General features: G+C 40.7%; 1 protein-coding gene across 3 annotated transcripts in view; it reads left to right on the top strand.

Annotated features, from left to right (window-relative positions):
• LOC127413878 (pecanex-like protein 1) overlaps nt 1-16,726 on the top strand; it is a 42,093-nt gene extending 25,367 nt beyond the window's left edge. For all 3 annotated transcript variants that reach the window (XM_051651418.1, XM_051651419.1, XM_051651417.1), the window contains exons 17-36: nt 97-206; nt 445-550; nt 727-819; nt 2,426-2,576; nt 2,726-2,867; nt 5,972-6,149; nt 6,452-6,560; nt 6,683-6,812; nt 6,900-6,958; nt 7,124-7,339; nt 7,615-7,868; nt 9,252-9,482; nt 9,601-9,701; nt 9,831-9,981; nt 10,562-10,792; nt 10,934-11,208; nt 13,603-13,775; nt 14,357-14,808; nt 15,019-15,159; nt 15,817-16,726. In XM_051651418.1, coding sequence (XP_051507378.1) covers nt 97-206; nt 445-550; nt 727-819; nt 2,426-2,576; nt 2,726-2,867; nt 5,972-6,149; nt 6,452-6,560; nt 6,683-6,812; nt 6,900-6,958; nt 7,124-7,339; nt 7,615-7,868; nt 9,252-9,482; nt 9,601-9,701; nt 9,831-9,981; nt 10,562-10,792; nt 10,934-11,208; nt 13,603-13,775; nt 14,357-14,808; nt 15,019-15,159; nt 15,817-15,957 — 3,444 coding nt within the window. In that variant the 3' untranslated portion in view covers nt 15,958-16,726. The remainder of the gene's footprint in view (nt 1-96; nt 207-444; nt 551-726; nt 820-2,425; nt 2,577-2,725; nt 2,868-5,971; nt 6,150-6,451; nt 6,561-6,682; nt 6,813-6,899; nt 6,959-7,123; nt 7,340-7,614; nt 7,869-9,251; nt 9,483-9,600; nt 9,702-9,830; nt 9,982-10,561; nt 10,793-10,933; nt 11,209-13,602; nt 13,776-14,356; nt 14,809-15,018; nt 15,160-15,816) is intronic.
• Nucleotides 16,727-18,563: the final 1,837 nt, after the last annotated feature.

Below are 18,563 nucleotides of genomic sequence, written 5' to 3'. Positions count from 1 at the left end.
TGGATTTCAGTTGTACTTCTAGCATCCTGATTTTTTTCTGTTTTAAACACAGTGAATATAGCATTTCTCTCAATGGTTTGTGTGCAATGGTTTCAGGACTCGTGGGATACTCAGCACATTCCTGTGCTTTTCTCAGTGTTTTGTGGGCTGTTGGTTGCCGTTTCGTACCATCTCAGCCGACAGAGCAGTGACCCTTCTGTGCTCATGTAAGGCTCTCTGCATGTGTGTGTGGGTTTGTGCTTTTAACAGATTGTTATTGTAATATATTTGCTCTCAGTATGTTGAGATGAGATGCTTAAATATTTAGTTTCTCTGATGAGTTGAATGAGATGATGAATCCCTCCTGATTTGATGTTTGAGAACCTTTCATTGTTTGACTGCACAGTGGTTAGTATGTATTTTGAATGTTTTAATGTGTGTGTTTTCCCCTGTTTGTGTGTGTAGTTCTTTAGTGCAGTCAAAGGTCTTGCCTAAAGTGAAAGAGAAAAATCCAGAGGATCCCTTGTCTGAAGTGCAGGATCCTTTGCCTGAGAAACTACTCAACTCTGTGGTGAGTAAAACACACACAGATCTCAAGCAATTTCCTCACAAATGTAGACTAAAGCTCAAAGTATACTTCGGTTTTGAAGCAATCACTTAACAGCACACACACTATAGACAAGTAGACACATGTGGACTTTTCTGTCTTAAATGATGCAACTCTGTCGCTCTCTTTTTTTGTTACAGAACGAGAGACTGCAGTCAGATGTGATTGTGTGTGTTGTAATTGCTGTTCTGTTTTTTGCCATTCATGTCAGCACTGTCTTCATCGCCTTACAGGTAAAAATAATAATAAAAAAGATCAAATTATAAGTATACACTTCATAATGAAAATACAGGTAAACATACTCTAGTCAAAACTCCAAGTATACATATCATGATCAAACTACACTCACGACCACTTTATTAGGTACACCTGTGCACCTACTTATTCATGCGATTATCTAATCAGCCAATCGTGTGGCAGCATTGTAATGTTTAAAATCACACAGATATGGGTCAGGAGCTTCAGTTAATGTTCACATCAACCATCAGAATGGGGAAAAAATGTGATCTCAGGGATTTCGGCCGTGGCATGATTGTTAGTGCCAGATGAGCTAGTTTGAGTATTTCTGTATCTGCTGAACCCCTGAGATTTTCATGTGCAACAGTCTCTAGAGTGTATAGAGAATTGTGCGAAAAACAAAAAAACATCCAGTGAGTTGCAGTTCTGTGGACGGAAATGCCTTGTTGATGAGAGAGGTCAACAGAGAATGGCCAGACTGTTCCAAGCTGACAGGAAGATGACAGTAACCCAAATACATACACGTTACAACAGTGCTATGCAGAAAAGCATTTCTGAACATACAACATATCAAACTTTGAGGCGGATAGGCTACAGCAGCAGAAGACCCCTCCGGGTACCACCACTGTCAGCTAAGGACAGGAAACTGAGGCTGTAGTGGGCACAGGCTCACCAAAACTGGATGGTAGACGATTGGATAAACATTGCCTGGTCTGACGAGTCTCGATTTCTGCTGCAACATGCAGATGGTAGGCCCACTGCAGCCTCAGCTTTTGAACCCGATGTGGTCTTCTACTGTTGTAGCCCATCCGCCTCAAGGTTCAACGTGTTTTGCATTCTGAGATGCTATTCTGCTCACTACAATTGTACAGAGTGGTTATCTGAGTTACCGTAGCCTTTCTGTCAGCTCGAACCAGTCAGGCCATTCTCCATTGACCTCCCTCATCAACAAGCCGTTTTTGCCCACAGAACTGCCGCTCGCTGGATGTTTTTTGTTTTTCGCACCATTCTCTATACACTCTATAGACTGCTGCATGTGAAAATCCCAGGGGTTCAGCAGTTACAGAAATAATCAAACCAGCCCATCTGGCACCAACAATCATGCCACGGTCGAAATCACTGAGATCACATTTTTCCCCATTCTGATGGTTGATGTGAACATTAACTGAAGCTCCAGACCCTTATCTGCATGATTTTATACATTGCACTGCTGCCACATGATGGGCTGATTAGATAATCGCATGAATGAGTAGGTGTACAGGTGTTCCTTATAAAGTGGTCAGTGAGTGTACATTGAATACATTAAAATCAAAGTACAGGCAAAACAGTAATAGTCAAACAAATCTGCTGAACTAAGTTGGTTAACTGTTCTCCTACTCTGGACAAGCAAGGCTTGTTTGTTTTGCTGTTTTTAGAGGCATTCTGGGCACTTGTCAGCTGATCATGCTGGAAAACCAGCTGGACTACCAGCTAAACACCATCTCGGCCAGGCTGGGAGATCAGCTAGGCAAATATACCAGTATCAAAATGCAAGTGTGTACACTGTTCAGAACCATTCTTGTCCCTCTGCCTCTTACACTGTCTCACTTTCTTCTCTCCTAGCCCTTTTTGAGCTATGTTCTGTATGGTCTAGTGGGCACAGTAGGGCTGTTAACTCATTACCTGTTGCCCCAAATGAGGAAGCAGTTACCCTGGTACTGTTTCTCACACCCGCTGCTCAAAAACAGGGAGTACTATCAGTTTGAAATCCGGGGTGAGTCAAACTACAGGTCATCCACAGACACTCACACATAACAGGAATTATAGTGCACAACCAAACTACACCAGAAAAAGAAATCAGTGTGGTTCTGCTGGAATACAGTCAGCATTAACTGTACTGAAGTGTGTTTGTTTTGTGTGCAGGTGCTGCCCATGTCATGTGGTTTGAGCGTACTCATGTGTGGCTGCTCTTTGTGGAGAAGAACATCCTCTATCCGCTCGTTGTGCTTAATGAGCTGAGTGGCAGTGCTCAGGAGCTCGCCAGCCCCAAGAAACTCAACACAGAGTCAGTATTACCACCTCTGTATTGCACCTTTTTCTTATATCTTTCCATTCCGAGTTATGATTGTTTTTTTTTGTTTTTTTTACTAACTACTGACTGACCTTCTGCACATTATGATTATGGTGTGTCTGTCTGTCTTTAACATTCTTGTGATTTAACTAAATGTTGCACGACAGCAGTGCTTCTCAACTGGTTTTGCCTCTGGACCCAGATTTTACTTTGGACATCAAGTGGCGACCCAGCAGAGTATCAGAATTGTTTAGCGTACAAAAGTAACCAAAATGGCCTTAAAATTAAAAAGTAAAATTAATTTATATACAGTATACATATATATAAATACAAAAATGTTTGTTGGTAGCAATACCAGTAAAATTTCACAATTCTTGATAATTAAAATCAAATCACTTTATTATCACTCAACCATATACACAAGTGCAACAGTGGGTGAAAATCTAGGGTGAAGTTCCGAGCAACTTAGCAGTTATGACAGTGATGAGATATATACCAATTTACAATAAACATCAGATTTACACAACACAATTTACATATCTAATATACACATAATTACACACAACACAATATACAAATAATAATATACAATGTACAGTATACAATACACACAATATAGAATACACAGTATACAATAAAAAAAATAGTATATATAAAATATACAGTAGGTTGTATTGTGCTGTACTGACATTCAGGCAGTCGGCTGATAGTCAGTTGCCAGTGTGTTGTTAAGAGAGAATATAATATGATAGTCCAGTGTGAGATTAATAAAGTGCTGATGTATATTGATCGTGAGAGATCAAGAGATCAAAAGTCTGATTGCTTGGGGGAAGAAGCTGTCATGGAGTCAGCTGGTGCGGGTCCTGATGCTGCGATACCACCTGCCTGATGGTAGCAGTGAGAACAGCCCATGGCCCGGGTGGCTGGAGTCTCTGATGATCCTCCTTTTTTCACACACCACCTGGTATAGATGTCCTGGAGGGAGGGAAGCTCACCTCCGATGATGTGTCTGGCTGTTCGCACCACCCTTTGCAGGGCTTTGTGGTTGAAGGTGGTGCTGTTGCCGTACTAGGCAGTAATGCAGCCAGTCAGGATGCTCTCTACAGTGCTGGTGTAGAACCGTGTGATGATGTGGTGGTTCATTCCAAACTTCCTCAGCCATCTCAGGAAGAAGAGGCACTGGTGAGCCTTCTTCACAATGGCCTCAGTGTGGACGGACCATGAGAGGTTATGCTCCTGACACCAGCGTGTCAGAGTGTGCACCTCCTCTGTGTAGGCTGTTTCATCATTGTCAGTGATCAGACCTACCACCGTCGTATCATCAGCAAACTTAATGATGGCATTGGAGCTGTGTGTTGCCACACAGTCATATGTGTACAGGGAATACAGGAGTGGGCTGAGAACACAGCCCTGTGGGACTCCAGTGTTGAGGGTCAGTGATGAGGAGATGTTGCTGTCTATTCTAACCACCTGGCTTCTGCTTGACAGGAAGTCCAGGATCCAGCTGCACAGTGAGCTGTTTAAGCCCAGAGCCTGGAGTTTCACATCAAGCTTGGAGGGCACTATGGTGTTGAATGCTGAGCTGTAGTCTACAAACAGCATTCTCACATATTTGTTCCTTTTTTCCAGGTGGGAGAGAGCAGTGTGTAGTGTAGATGCAATGGAATCATCAGTGGAGCAGTTGTTGCGGTATGCAAACTGCAGTGAGTCCAGTGAGGCAGGCAGCACAGAGCAGATGTAATCTCTGATTAGTCTCTCAAAGCATTTGCTAATGATGGGGGTCAGAGCAACAGGACGCCAGTCATTTAAGCAAGTAATTTTGGATTGCTTTGGTACAGGCACAATGGTGGATGTTTTAAAGCATGTGGGGACCACAGACAAGGAGAGGGAAAGGTTGAAAATGTCCATAAAAACACCAGACAGTTGGTTCTCAATACCATCGCAAAACCATAGTAAAAATGGATAATATACTATTGAACACACTCCTTTATTTAAAAAGTGCAATATTAATGTAAATTTAAACATATTACTGTAAATGAAAACAATGGCATGTTGCCTAGATTTTCTCAATTAAGTGAACACTTCATGTTTTTTCATTATTCAGGTGCATAGTAATAATAATAAATAACACTGTGGGCCAATAATAACAAATAAAAAAAGAGCAGTCAGTGGCTTTCTTTTCAATATTGTTGTTTGATTAATATTAATAATAACATAATAGACAACAGCAGATCTATTAGGCTGCATTAGTGCGTTTACACTGCAAAGTCTCATGCGCAGATCCGATATTTTGACACATACCTGATTTGTTGCACCTGTTTGCATTCACGTAAGACATAATCGACTGTTCATGTTCATCGCTCACAGGACAGGCATTGACCACAAAGCACATTTAACTGTTTGGGTGCACAGGTTTCTCCAATAGTGCGCTTGCCTATGTGTTGTTTCACGACTCAATAATGTATATTTCTAACTTGTTTTCACATAAGATTTCATTCAAAGCTTCAGCTCTATGCTGGAAAAAAATTGACATTTATTTGGACTCCAGTGGAAACACTAAGCATGCATTTAGCTCTAATTCAAGAACATTTCTAGGTTTTCCCACACACTTAAGTCCGCCATCTGCACTGATGTTTATTTCCATCTGCGTGAGAGCAACATCAGAAGTGCGCGGCTGCGCTGGCACGCAGCTTAGAAAAAAAACTGGTTAGTAGTCGACCCCACTAATCCACTAGTCAGTTGTTGGACATCCTTTTTTCGACATCAACAACAAAAGATATTTGAAGTATTTTCTCTTAAAAGTCCCATTTATTTTGATGTCATAACTGCACTTTTATATGGTTATTGCATAATTTCTTATTCGCATTTAGCATTATCTTTTCACTGCTGTTCATGACCCTTTTAGAACAGACCTGCAAAATTGTTTTTGGTTGCAACCAGCCATTTGAAAACCACTGCTCTACACTGTCATTTACAAGCAATCAGTTAATTCTCTCTCTCTCTCTCTCTCTCTCTCTCTCTCTCTCTCTCTCTCTCTCACTCTAACTCTCTCTCTCTCTAACTCTCTCTCTCTCTCTCTCTCTCTCTCTCTCTCTCAGGATTGGGGCTCTAATGATAACTATTGCTGGGCTGAAACTGCTGCGTTCCTCCTTCAGTAGTCCAACATATCAGTATGTCACTGTCCTCTTCACGGTCCTGTTCTTCACGTTTGATTACCAGCAGTTTTCCGAGACATTGCTGCTTGACCTCTTCATCATGTCCATCCTCTTCAGCAAGGTGCCTATTGTACCCTGGATCTGTACCTTATGAAGTCGCTGTCTTGAGTCTAGTCTTTCCAGACACAATTTTAATATGTTTTCAAGACACTTTATTAGTTATTATAGCCTAAAATTCAGGGTAAATAGTAAATTGACTTCTGGATATTAGATAGCAGATAAGAAACTGAGTTTAAACCAGTAAGGGACAAAATGAAATTACACTTTGTTAACATTGTATAGATTGTAGTTTTTCAGTTACCAAGCTGCTGTGCTAAGTCTTTGTTGGATAAATCGAAGTTGTTGTGTTTTTGTGTTTTGTAGTTATGGGAGCTCTTTTATAAGTTGAAGTTTGTTTATACCTACATCGCACCATGGCAAATCACCTGGGGCTCCGCCTTCCACGCCTTCGCTCAGCCGTTTGCAGTGCCGCGTATCCTTAATGCACATTGTTTGAGATTTTACATACTGTATTTTACTGCCTTTGACAAATCCAGTCATATGTGTTGGTGTTGTGTGAGTGGCTGGCTGTCTCCTTGACTCCGCCCCTTCCAGACTCTGCCATGTTGTTTGTGCAGGCCATCGTGTCTGCTGTGTTCTCCACTCCACTAAACCCTTTTCTTGGCAGTGCCATTTTCATCAGCTCCTATGTAAGACCTGTGCGCTTCTGGGAGAGAGAATACAAGTAATTAACATTTTCTGTTGTCTCCATTTTTCTTTTTGCTTAGCAATAAGGTTTTTTGCATGATTGTTATTGTAATTTGTGTTTCAGTACTAAGCGAGTGGATCACTCTAACACTAGACTGGCCTCTCAGCTTGACAGAAGCCCAGGTACATCTTTTGTTTCTCTTTGCTCATAGAGATCTAAAGTGATCTAGACTTTTTCAAGCTGCTGTTCCTCTATAATGCACCGTTTGTTTTTTTCAATTGTACATTTTTCTTATTTTTCTTATTATTTCTCTAAACTTGTGGCCTTGCTCCATCTTACATAATCAGGGGCAGATGACAATAACCTAAACTCCATCTTCTATGAGCATCTCACACGCTCCCTGCAGAACAATTTGTGTGGAGACCTGCAGCTGGGCCGCTGGGGGAACTACAGCACTGGAGACTGTTTCATCCTGGCTTCTGATTACCTCAACGCTCTCGTTCACCTCGTCGAGATTGGCAATGGACTCATCACCTTTCAGCTCCGAGGATTGGAGTTCAGGGGTGAGGAGAGGGTGAATAAACAGAGCAAAAACCGCCTGTTTAACTATAAGAGTCATAGAGAGGTTGCTCAAGTCAAACTAATTATGACTGTTTAAGCTGCAAGAAACCTTGACTAAGTTTGACTATAGGAGGACAAAATAAAATGCCACAAAAGTGTCCCCTTTAAAACTATCAGTGTGATTCATTTAGGAAGGAAAGGAATCAAGAAAATTAGTGATATCCTCTTTTTTTGTTCTTCTCTCATTCATGCTGTTTTCTTGTTCTCGCTCTCTCAGGGACGTATTGCCAGCAGAGAGAGGTAGAGGCGATAACAGAGGGAATTGAAGAGGATGAGGGCTGTTGTTGTTGTGAGCCTGGTCATCTCCCCCACCTGCTGTCCTTTAACACTGCGTTTGGCCAGCGCTGGTTGGCCTGGGAGGTTCTGGTCACTAAATACGCCCTGGAGGGCTACAGCATCACCGATAACAGTGCTGCTTCTATGCTGCAGGTGTTTGACCTGCGGCGAATCCTCACTACCTATTACGTCAAGGTCAGCAGACAGTCCTTCTATTGAAAATAGATTTAGGCTATAGACTAGACATCAATTGGAATGATTTTAGATCAGATTTTGCTACTCTGCAGCAATGACACACCTGATAAATTGTAGCAGTTGGGTGAATCTCACAAAACCTGTCAAGAAAATGTCCAGGTCTTATTTCACCAATAAATCAAAAGAAAAAAACAATTATATGTTGCTTAAAGGCAATGAAATCTATTTTAAGGACCATTGCATTTTTTGCTGAGTAGTCATTTTTCTTGCTTTTAAGCTCATTTTCTTAAAATATTGTTATTTTCATTTCTGTAATGTGCAAAAATGATGGTATCTTATTACATTTGTATTGTATACATAATGGTAGTATTTGTTGTACAGCCTTTAGTGTATGCTGATTTTAATGATAAAAAAACATTGTTTTGCTAAAGTACTGTAAATACTGAGAATAATGCAAATGACAAAGAAAAGTATAATGTCCAGACACATTATGGCAATGAGAATTTGTGGGGAAATGTTCTTAAAGGAATATTCTGAGTTCAATACAAGTTAAGCTCAGTAGACAGCATTTTTGGCATAATTTTGATTACCACAAAAATGTACTTTGACTTGCTCATCCTTTTCTTTAATAAAAGCAAAAATCTGTGTGGCACTTACAGTGGAAGTGAATGGGGGCCAATTTCTGTATGTCAAAATACTTACTGTTTCAAAAGTATTGCCACATGATGTACTGTAAACAATATGCATGTTAACATAATTTTAGTGTGATAAAATCACTTACTAACCTTTTCTGTGTAAAGTTATATCCAATTTTACAGGTTTGTTGCCATGACAGTGTAATGTCAATAAACCCTTAAACCCTAAAATGACTGTAAATTTGATTTAAACAGCTTTACAGCTCAAATAATACATGAGTATTAACAGAAGAATTAATGTAAGTGCTTTTATAAAATTAAAGTGTTAATAAAATCACATTTCTGCCTTTAAACCCTCCAAAAATTGGCCCAATTGACTTCCATTGAAAGTGCCTGACTGTAACCTTGATTTTTGCTTTTTTTTTTTTTTAAAGGAGGAATGAGCCAAAATTAATTTTTGTGGTGGTCAACATTATGCCACAAATGCTGTCAATCGAACTTTACTTGTATTGAACCCGGAATATTCTTTTAATTGGCAAGAGAATAATGCCACAATGAAAAAAACATATACAATTATTTTTATTTGGGGGTGAAATATGATTTGTATATGTTCTTGACATTTTATATAAGATTCACTGTTATATAATAATTAAAACTATTCAAAAAGTAATTTCCCAAAGTTGTGCATTAAATAATGTATTATTTTCTGCATTAAAAAGTGTGTTTTTGTGTCTGTTCACATGTGTAGGGCATCATTTACTATGTAATTGCATCTCCTAAACTGGAGGAGTGGCTGGCAAATGAAGCTCTGCTGGAAGGCCTGAAGAGCTGCAGAGAGCGGAACTATGTTGACCTGGATCCGACCTTTAACCCCAATATTGATGAAGACTATGACCACAGATTGGCCGGAATCTCTAGAGACAGTTTCTGCTCCGTCTACCTTAGCTGGATCCAGTACTGCAACTCACGGAGAGAGAAGGTAAAAACACACACATATACTGCATCATGACACACTCTCACACAAGTACCTCCGATGGCAAAGGTGAAACTGCTGAATTTAAAGTAAAAGGTCGTTTCACCTGCCCTCTCTGTTTTAGCCACTGGACAGTGAAAAGGACTCTCTACTGGTTCTGTTGTGTTATGGTCTCTGTGTTTTGGGGAGGAGAGCTCTGGGAACTGCATCACACCACATGTCCAGGTGGGGGCGCAACATTAGTGTGTCGTGGTTTTCTATGCTATAGATTTCCAAAAATGTTGTAATAATGAGAGATTTTTGTGGTTTCTTTGAGTATTGATTGTTCTGATATGTGTGTTTGCATTCTCTCAGTAATCTGGAGTCATTCCTGTATGGGCTGCATGCTTTGTTTAAGGGAGATTTCCGGATCTCATCTGTGAGAGATGAATGGATCTTTACTGACATGGAACTGCTGAGGAAGGTGGTTGTTCCTGGAATACGCATGTCACTTAAACTGCACCAGGTGAGATGTGATGTTATCTGTGATGTGTTTTGGCTGTTCTCTCTTTATCATGTGTGATTTTTGCAATTTTATGCTTTGTGATATTATTTTTATCAAGAGGGCATGTAATCTTTTATGAAGGCTTATTACACGACTTTCTGGAATACTTGATTCTGATTTGCCAGTCGCTGTATTTTGGGGCAAACATTTTTTATTGAATGCTAAACTATACAATTGACCGTTATCCCAGGCAAATGATTGCCTACGTAGCTGTTCACATAATAAACTTGCATCAGTGTTTCATCTTTATTTATTTATTTATTTGGTGAGTAGCTGTGTAATTGCCGGGATAATGTACTGTCAGCCAGTAATTATCACATAATAAAAACTGACTTGTTGATCAGGATCTTGAAGAAAAGCATATTTACATATTAAATAAATTTTAATCAGAGTTAAGTCATCACAAAAAACTGTTCGCAACCCATTTTACTTCTGTAATGAGACATTTCTAAATGAAACAGGATATTCAATTAGAAATGTATGCAGTAGAAACAGTCCATTTGGATTTCTTGTTCACTTTTATCTCTCATTTTCACTGCAGGATCACTTTACGTCTCCTGATGAATACGAAGAGTCATCAGTGTTATTTGAGGCGATCTCTTCTCATGAGCAGACTCTGGTCATCGCTCACGAGGGTGACCCAGCCTGGCGCAGTGCCGTCCTGGCCAACTCCCCCTCTCTGCTTGCCCTCAGACACGTGCTGGACGAGGGGACCAACGAATACAAGATTATCATGCTTAACCGACGCTACCTCAGCTTCAGGGTCATAAAGGTGAGAGAGCGCAAGAGAAAAAGACAGGATATAATGGAAAAGAGTAAAGAGAGAAAAAGTAAATTTTATGGCAACCAAAGGGAAGACAAGTCTTAAATTATTGCCATGCAATTGATTTTCTATCTGTTTCTGTTCTCTCAGGTGAATAAAGAGTGTGTGCGTGGCCTATGGGCGGGGCAGCAGCAGGAATTGGTGTTTTTGCGGAACAGAAACCCAGAGCGCGGAAGCATACAGAATGCCAAGCAAGCACTACGAAACATGATCAACTCTTCCTGCGACCAGCCGATCGGATACCCCATCTATGTGTCTCCCCTGACGACTTCTTACTGTAATACACACCCACAGCTGGGACACATACTGGGAGGACCAATCAGCATCGCTAACATACAAAACTTTATCGTCAATACTTGGCACAGGTGTGTTTGTTTAAGAGAGAATGTAAGTAAGGCGTAATGGACAATCAGCCAGTTATTAATGCAAAACAAAAAAAGTTCCCGACAGAGTTACCAGGACCCTTTGTATCATCCTGAAAAGGTTTATTTTGTAATAATGACCGGCTGACTGTAAATTATCCTGCTTTTACACAGTGACTTACCAAATAAATATATGGGCATAACATGTTGATTTGCGAGACTATACTAGCACTGTGTAGGAAATTTGTTGTCTGGGACAATTTTAGTTTTAGCGGTCAGTATACAAATATATTTGATTTCAGATTGACCAATCAGAATTGAGCATTCAACAGATATGTAAAATCCAGCTGACCTCCATCCCCTTAAAAGTATCTGTGTGGCGATCATGACACTGGTTAGGACCCAACTCGTTATGTGTCTATTCTCAATACCGATGACTGCCCCATTGTCAAAAATACAGAGTCTGGGGCAAAATGAAACCCGAGTGCCCAATACATCACACACAAAGCTCTAAACCTTCAACAAAAACTCCTGGATCTTAACACACCCCCAAAAGACATGGGTTATGTCTCCATCCTCTATTTGGCATCGCCAGCAGGTGGGTGTGTCTTTAAGACCAAGCCTATACAATCTAGAGGGGGTCCAATAGAATCGATGTAAAATCTTGTATTGCATAAGGCGCACCCATCTCTAGATGCAGACTTGATTTTTTTTAGAATCCTAGCCCACACTCCCTCCTCCAATACCAAGTTTAAATCTTTCACCCATAATCTCTTGGTAGAAGTTAAAGCACCGTCCCCCAGACTCTGAATTAGCAGGGAGTAATACACTGATGCCTTTTCCAAAAGCAGTAATCACCACTCAGGGGGTGAGTGGCACCACTTAACGCTTTAGGGTGGTGTATGCTACTCCCAGAAATAGAACAAAGCAGGTGGTGCAGCTGTAAATATCTAAAGAACTGAGATCTGGGAATCCCAAAATGTTGAACCAAATTTTCAAAGGATCTCAACACTCCACTCAAACCGAGTGTAGTAACCCCCCTCACAATCCACTCTGACCAGCAGAAAGGGGACTTATTAATACATAATTTGGAGTTCAGCCTTAAGCTCGAGGCAATATTTAAATGAATGTCCGAATTAAACACTCTGGACACTTTTGTCCATACTGAGTGCAAATGCGAGATAACGGGGTGTAATTTAACTTCGCCGGTTAGTTTGATGGAAAGGCTTTGCAATGGCGAAATAGGGGCAAGAACTTCCTGTTCAGTACAAAACCAGGGAGGGGCTCTCTCAGGTGGAAGCGTCCAATGAGCCAAATGTCTGAGACCGAACGCATAATAATAAAACAAAATCTTGGGTAGGCTTAGTCCACCTTTGTCAGTCGGCCTATGCAATTTACTGAAATGTAATCTGGGACGTTTCCCATTCCAAATAAAGGACTTCGCTATGCTATAAAGTTACTTGAAATAAGAGAGGGGGACATCTACAGGGAGAGATTGTAGCAGGTAGTTGAATTTTGGAATACAATTCATTTTAATAACATTAACCTTCCCAATCATAGATAAGTGTAATGAAGCCCACCTGCCCACATCGCTTGAAAACCTTTTTATTAAGGGGTCAAAATTAACTCTAACTAAATCAGACAAATTTGCTGGGAATAAAATGCCTAAATACTTAATGCCCTGTTTGGGCCACTGGAAGGCGCCCGGCTGAAAGGCCGTTATTGGGCAGTACGCTGTCAGAGCCAAAGCTTCAGATTTAGACCAATTAACTCTGTATCCTGAGAAAAGGAACTTAGAAAATGAATTAATAATTCTGTGGAGGCAAGACATAGCTCTAGAAGGGTCGGAGACAAATAATAAAATATCATCTGCGTAAAGCAAAAGCTTATGCACCACACCTCCCGCCGCCACCTGGAAAATCATCCTCCTTTCTTATCGTGGCTGCTAATGGTTCCAGGGCAAGACAGAACAATAATGGGGAAAGAGGGCAACCCTGCCGGGTGCCCCTATCCAGAGTAAAATAATCTGAAATTAATCCATTTGTTTGTACCGCCGCTATTGGGTGTCTATAAAGTAAATTAATCCATCCAATAAACATACTCCCAAACCCGAATTTTTCCAAAATCTTAAAAAGATAATCCCATTCTACCATATCAAATGCCTTTTCGGCGTCAAGTGAGATGGCAGCGACCGGAGTCTGATCATTCGCCACTGACCACATGATATTGATGAAACGCCTAATGTTATCAGAAGAGCTGCGGCCCCGAATAAACCCCACTTGATCTATATGTATAAGAGATGTCATAACTTAATCGATTAGCCAAAAGTGTTGTTTTTTATGTCATTGTATTCATATCACTCTCTCTCTCTTGCTCACTCTCTCTCTCTCTCTGTAGACTGAGAAAGGGTTGTGGTGCTGGCTGTAACAGCGGTGGTAATGTAGAAGATTGTGATGCAGGAGGTCTGTCGTGTGGCAGTGGGAACTCTGGAAATTCTGGGACAGGAGCGAGTGATTCCCAGCGCAGCTCGGGACCCACAGCACTGCATGCTTACACAGCTCACTCTCTGGGTAAACACACTCAATCACACACCAACAAATTTACTGGTTTAAAACACAGTTGCACACACACTTTTACTCACTATTATACATTCTGTGTTCTAATGAGGCCTCATCTCTCAAAGTAAAAAACATTTTTTTTAGAGTAAAGTGCAAATAGTGGTCAACTTGAATGGATTTTTCAATGACTGGATAACTTAATACCTAAATACAGAATACAGGGAGCGGACAGAGAGTAACAGAGTGTGGCGTGGCCAGCAGAGAATGAATATATGATAAATGCTAGTACAAATTAGAACATTTATGATGATGAAAACCCATGAAAACCTAACCCTACATGAAAACCTACCCTAACCCTAATATTTACTAGAAAAATATTTGAAAACAAAAAGGTGCATTATCCATTGACTGTTAGTAGATTTTGGAACTGTTCGCAATTCAAGGTGGCCAAATATCAGCCAATTTATCTCCCTGGTCGATATACATCAGTCTATCACTTGTGTCGATATACATCAGTCTATCACTCGTGTCAAATAAAATTAAAGTTAAATAAATGAGGGTAGTAACATACAATAATCTCTCTCTTTGTTCAGGTACGAGTCAGAGTTCTCAGTCTGTACTGTCTGGTTTAGTGCGTCAGTCTCCCGCTCGTGCGTCTGTTGTAAGTCAGTCCTCCTCGTATCGCTACAGCAGCAGCCGCCAGTCTTCACTCCGCACGTCTGTAACGGGTCTGGAGCCTTGCAGACGCTCTTCCAGCAGCCAGCTGTCTCTCCGCACGCTGCCCACCTCACTGCAGCTCCGGCTGGGCCCTAACGCCTCAGCTGCCCCTGACCTGCCTGGCCCCTCTAGCTCCCTCTCCGCCCACTCCATCCCCCCCTGCAAACGGCATGCCCACACACTCGCAGGACTGCTGGGAAACGAGGCCTTAGGGCTGGGGACAGACCACCATCTTTACCCACACCATCATCTTCATCACATCCACCATCATCATCACAATCCCTCGTTGTCCTGTCTAAGGAGGGACGATATCTCCTACAGGGTGCAGGTGAGAGGTCTTTTTCATACAGGTTACATTTAAAGGTGATATGTAATTTTTCAATCAGTGACAGATAGGGTAGTGTTCGGGGAGCTTGTTTGAAAATTGTCCTTTTTTTTGCAATTCTGTTTGGTGACGTTAGTGATGCACAAATAACACTTTGAAATTTGTTGCTATGACAAAATGCATGCATGCATGTTCTGATTTGTACGTGTATAGATTGTGGATGTGAGTCAGGTGTTGGACGTGATGAATCAGTCTAAGAGGAAGGAGCTTGTGTGGCCGGATGAGAGCATGAGACTGAGAGCTGGACGCAACTTTTGGAGAGAGTGGAGCCCCCTAGAGGGCATGGAGGGTCATGTAAGTACATCACACATGCTTTTCTTCAGGGGAATCCACTAAAACGAATTTCTCCCACTGATAGTGCCATTTATATAAATTACGCATATTATGTAATTGTGCAAATTCACTTTTAACGCAATTTGCACAGCTCAATTCCTGAAATTTTCGGTCAGTTCTAAGTGCGAGGTTGTGGAGGATGAAGCAAAATACCGTGATCTGACATACTTTTGCCAAAAGCTACTTCATTATATCACTTCGATGGATATATACCCAGTTATAACATGCATCTCCATTATTTGATGAATAATTGCTGCCATGGTCAATAGAAAATGTTCACAAACATTTGTTTCAACTGAAATTCCATTTACCACCTGCTCCAAGCAGATGGTTTTGCACCACACAAATAGCGGTGAGTTTTATAAATAAGACGCAATCTATAGTGAGCCTAATTTTCATAGTAAGGAGATATGTTTGGGCCTTAATTGTAACAATACAAAGCTATTTCAGCCATGGTTAAACTGCATTGCAGGTGTTTAGAGAAAGAGTCATTTTTTTACGCTCAAAAGTGTAGCAACTGTTCAGTGGTTTTGATGCTTTAGTAAAGATTTAAAAGAAATCAATTTCTCCATCTCTGTTAATTCTGCCACTGCATTCTTTCTCTGTTTTACTCTGTAGGTGGTTTATCGTTGGGTGCCTTGCAGTCGTGACCCAGTTAGTCGGTCTCACATTGATAAGACCATCTTGCTGGTCCAGGTGGATGATAAACTGGTTCCCATTATAGAGACGGGAGTGATTGAACTGGGGGCAGAGGTGTGAGAAGACACACAAACGCATTCTTCTCTAATGTCAGACCTCTGCATGTGTCAGAAGGAGAAGAGGCCACGCTCACTCCCAGCTGCTGATCGGAGTGCAGGAAGCCAGGGAATAGTGCAAATAAAGGAAATACACACACACACACATCCTGCAAGAAGCACACTTGCTTAAATCTGAACAGAAAGCTGCCTTGCTCTGTGTTGCTCGGATATGCTGCATGAGAGATCAGCTCCTGTAAACTTTTCTCTCTCTTTGTCTCCTTTATGAGCAGCGGTGATCTCATTCTGTTTTTTAGTTTCTATGCATCTCATCAGCTGTCTGTAAACACATGCAAACATGCAGGGAACACTAATCCGAGCTTGAAATATACACAGAGAAGACATTTTATTACAGCTATTATGAAGTTTTATTTTGTATTTTCTGCCAAATGAAGTCAAGTGCACAGTGTTGCCCTGGACATGCAGTGAATCATGTGACAGACTGTGTTTTACTAGCTGCCAAGACAGATGATCACGGTGAGGATGATGATAAAATAGGAAGCAGGTGCTTCTTTTATCTCATCCTTCTTTTTCATCCACTTTTATTTAGTTGCAGATACATTTAAAAACAAAGAGACAGGTGTTATGAGAAACTTTAACTTGCACTATGTTTTGTTTTTGTTTTTATTTGCAGCTGTGCAATACATTCTTTAGATCACTTGTTATTTATTCCTCTGTGGTTTGAATCGCCATGGTTACCGATGCCTTTGAAATTAAAAATGTGAAATCATTGACATTCTTTTCTGCCATTTTGAGTTTTTCTTTAGCTTGAGGACAGAAGTGTTTTTTTAGCACATGTACTTATGTATATATATGTGTATATCTTTTTACACATATATATGTGTGTGTGTGTGTGTGTGTGACTGTAAAAAGATTTTGCTTTGAATATTTATTAATGTATTAACATTTTGTTATATTGTTTTTCATTTACGGGACAAATAAAGACAATGCATAAATATGAAGAAACTGATTTAGTCATGCTCCTGAGCGACTGATGACATTCTTTTATGAGGAGGAGGAATTAAAGTGGATTAATATTTTACCTGGGGGTGAGCTCATATTCATGTGATCTGGGGACAAAGGTTGTGGCCCTTTAAAATAGCCATTGTCAGATGATCCAAGCCAGCAGCTGGTTCACAGGCACAAACGATTAACAGCATAACCAAACATGCTGTTTACATTTTTATTGATAAATGAATGCAAAGTTTCATAACTGTTTTGAGAGATACCCCTAGCAAGGAGAATGAGATTTATATATATGTATACAGTTGAAGTCAGAAGTTTACATACACCTTAGCCAAATACATTTAAACTCAGTTTTTCACAATTCCTGACATATAATCATAGAAAACATTCCCTGTCTTAGGTCAGTTAGGATCACTACTTTATTTTAAGAATATGAAATATCAGAATAATGGTAGAGAGAATTATATATTTCAGCTTTCATTTCTTTTATCACATTTCCAGTGGGTCAGAAGTTTACATACACTTTGTTAGTATTTGGTAGCATTGCCTTTAAATTGTTTAACTTGGATCAAACATTTTAGGTAGCCTTCCACAAGCTTCTCACAATAAGTTGCTGGAATTTTGGCCCATTTCTCCAGACAGAACTGGTAACTGAGTCAGGTTTGTAGGCCTTGCTCGCACACACTTTTTCAGTTTTGCCCACAAATTTTCTATCGGATTGAGGTCAGGGCTTTGTGATGGCCACTCCAATACCTTGACTTTGTTGTCCTTAAGCCATTTTGCCACAACTTTGGAGGTATGCTTGGGGTCATTGTCCATTTGGAAGTCCCATTTGTGACCGAGCTTTAACTTCCTGTCTGATGTCTAGAGATGTTGCTTCAATATATCCACATAATTTTCCTTCCTCATGATGCCATTTATTTTGTGGAGTGCACCAGTCCCTCCTGCAGCAAAGCACCCCCACAACATGATGCTGCCACCCCCATGCTTCACTGTTGGGATGGTGTTCTTTGGCTTGCAAGCCTCACCCTTTTTCCTCCAAACATAACAATGGTCATTATGGCCAAACAGTTCAATTTTTGTTTCATCAGACCAGAGGACATTTCTCCAAAAAGTAAGATCTTTGTCCCCATGTGCACTTGCAAACTGTGGTCTGGCTTTTTTATGGTGGTTTTGGAGCAGTGGCTTCTTCCTTGCTGAGCAGCCTTTCAGGTTATGTCAATATAGGACTTTTACTGTAAGCTATAGATACTTGTCTACCTGTTTCCTCCAGCATCTTCACAAGGTCCTTTGCTGTTGTTCTGGGATTGATTTGCACTTTTAGCATCAAACTACGTTCATCTCTAGGAGACCGAATGCGTCTCCTTCCTGAGCGGTATGATGGCTGCATGGTCTCATGGTGTTTATACTTGCGTAATATTGTTTGTACAGATGAACGTGGTACCTTCAGGCATTTGGAAATTGCTCCCAAGGATGAACCAGATTTGTGAAGGTCCACAATTTTTTCCCCTAAGGTCTTGGCTGATTTCTTTTGATTTTCACATGATGTCAAGCAGAGGCACTGAGTTTGAAGGTAGGCTTTAAAATACATCCACAGGTACACCT

The sequence above is a fragment of the Myxocyprinus asiaticus genome, chromosome 23 (genome assembly GCF_019703515.2).
Source record: "Myxocyprinus asiaticus isolate MX2 ecotype Aquarium Trade chromosome 23, UBuf_Myxa_2, whole genome shotgun sequence".
In the NCBI taxonomy this organism is placed as follows: domain Eukaryota; kingdom Metazoa; phylum Chordata; class Actinopteri; order Cypriniformes; family Catostomidae; genus Myxocyprinus; species Myxocyprinus asiaticus.
This window is presented reverse-complemented; position numbering and strand designations above follow the sequence as displayed.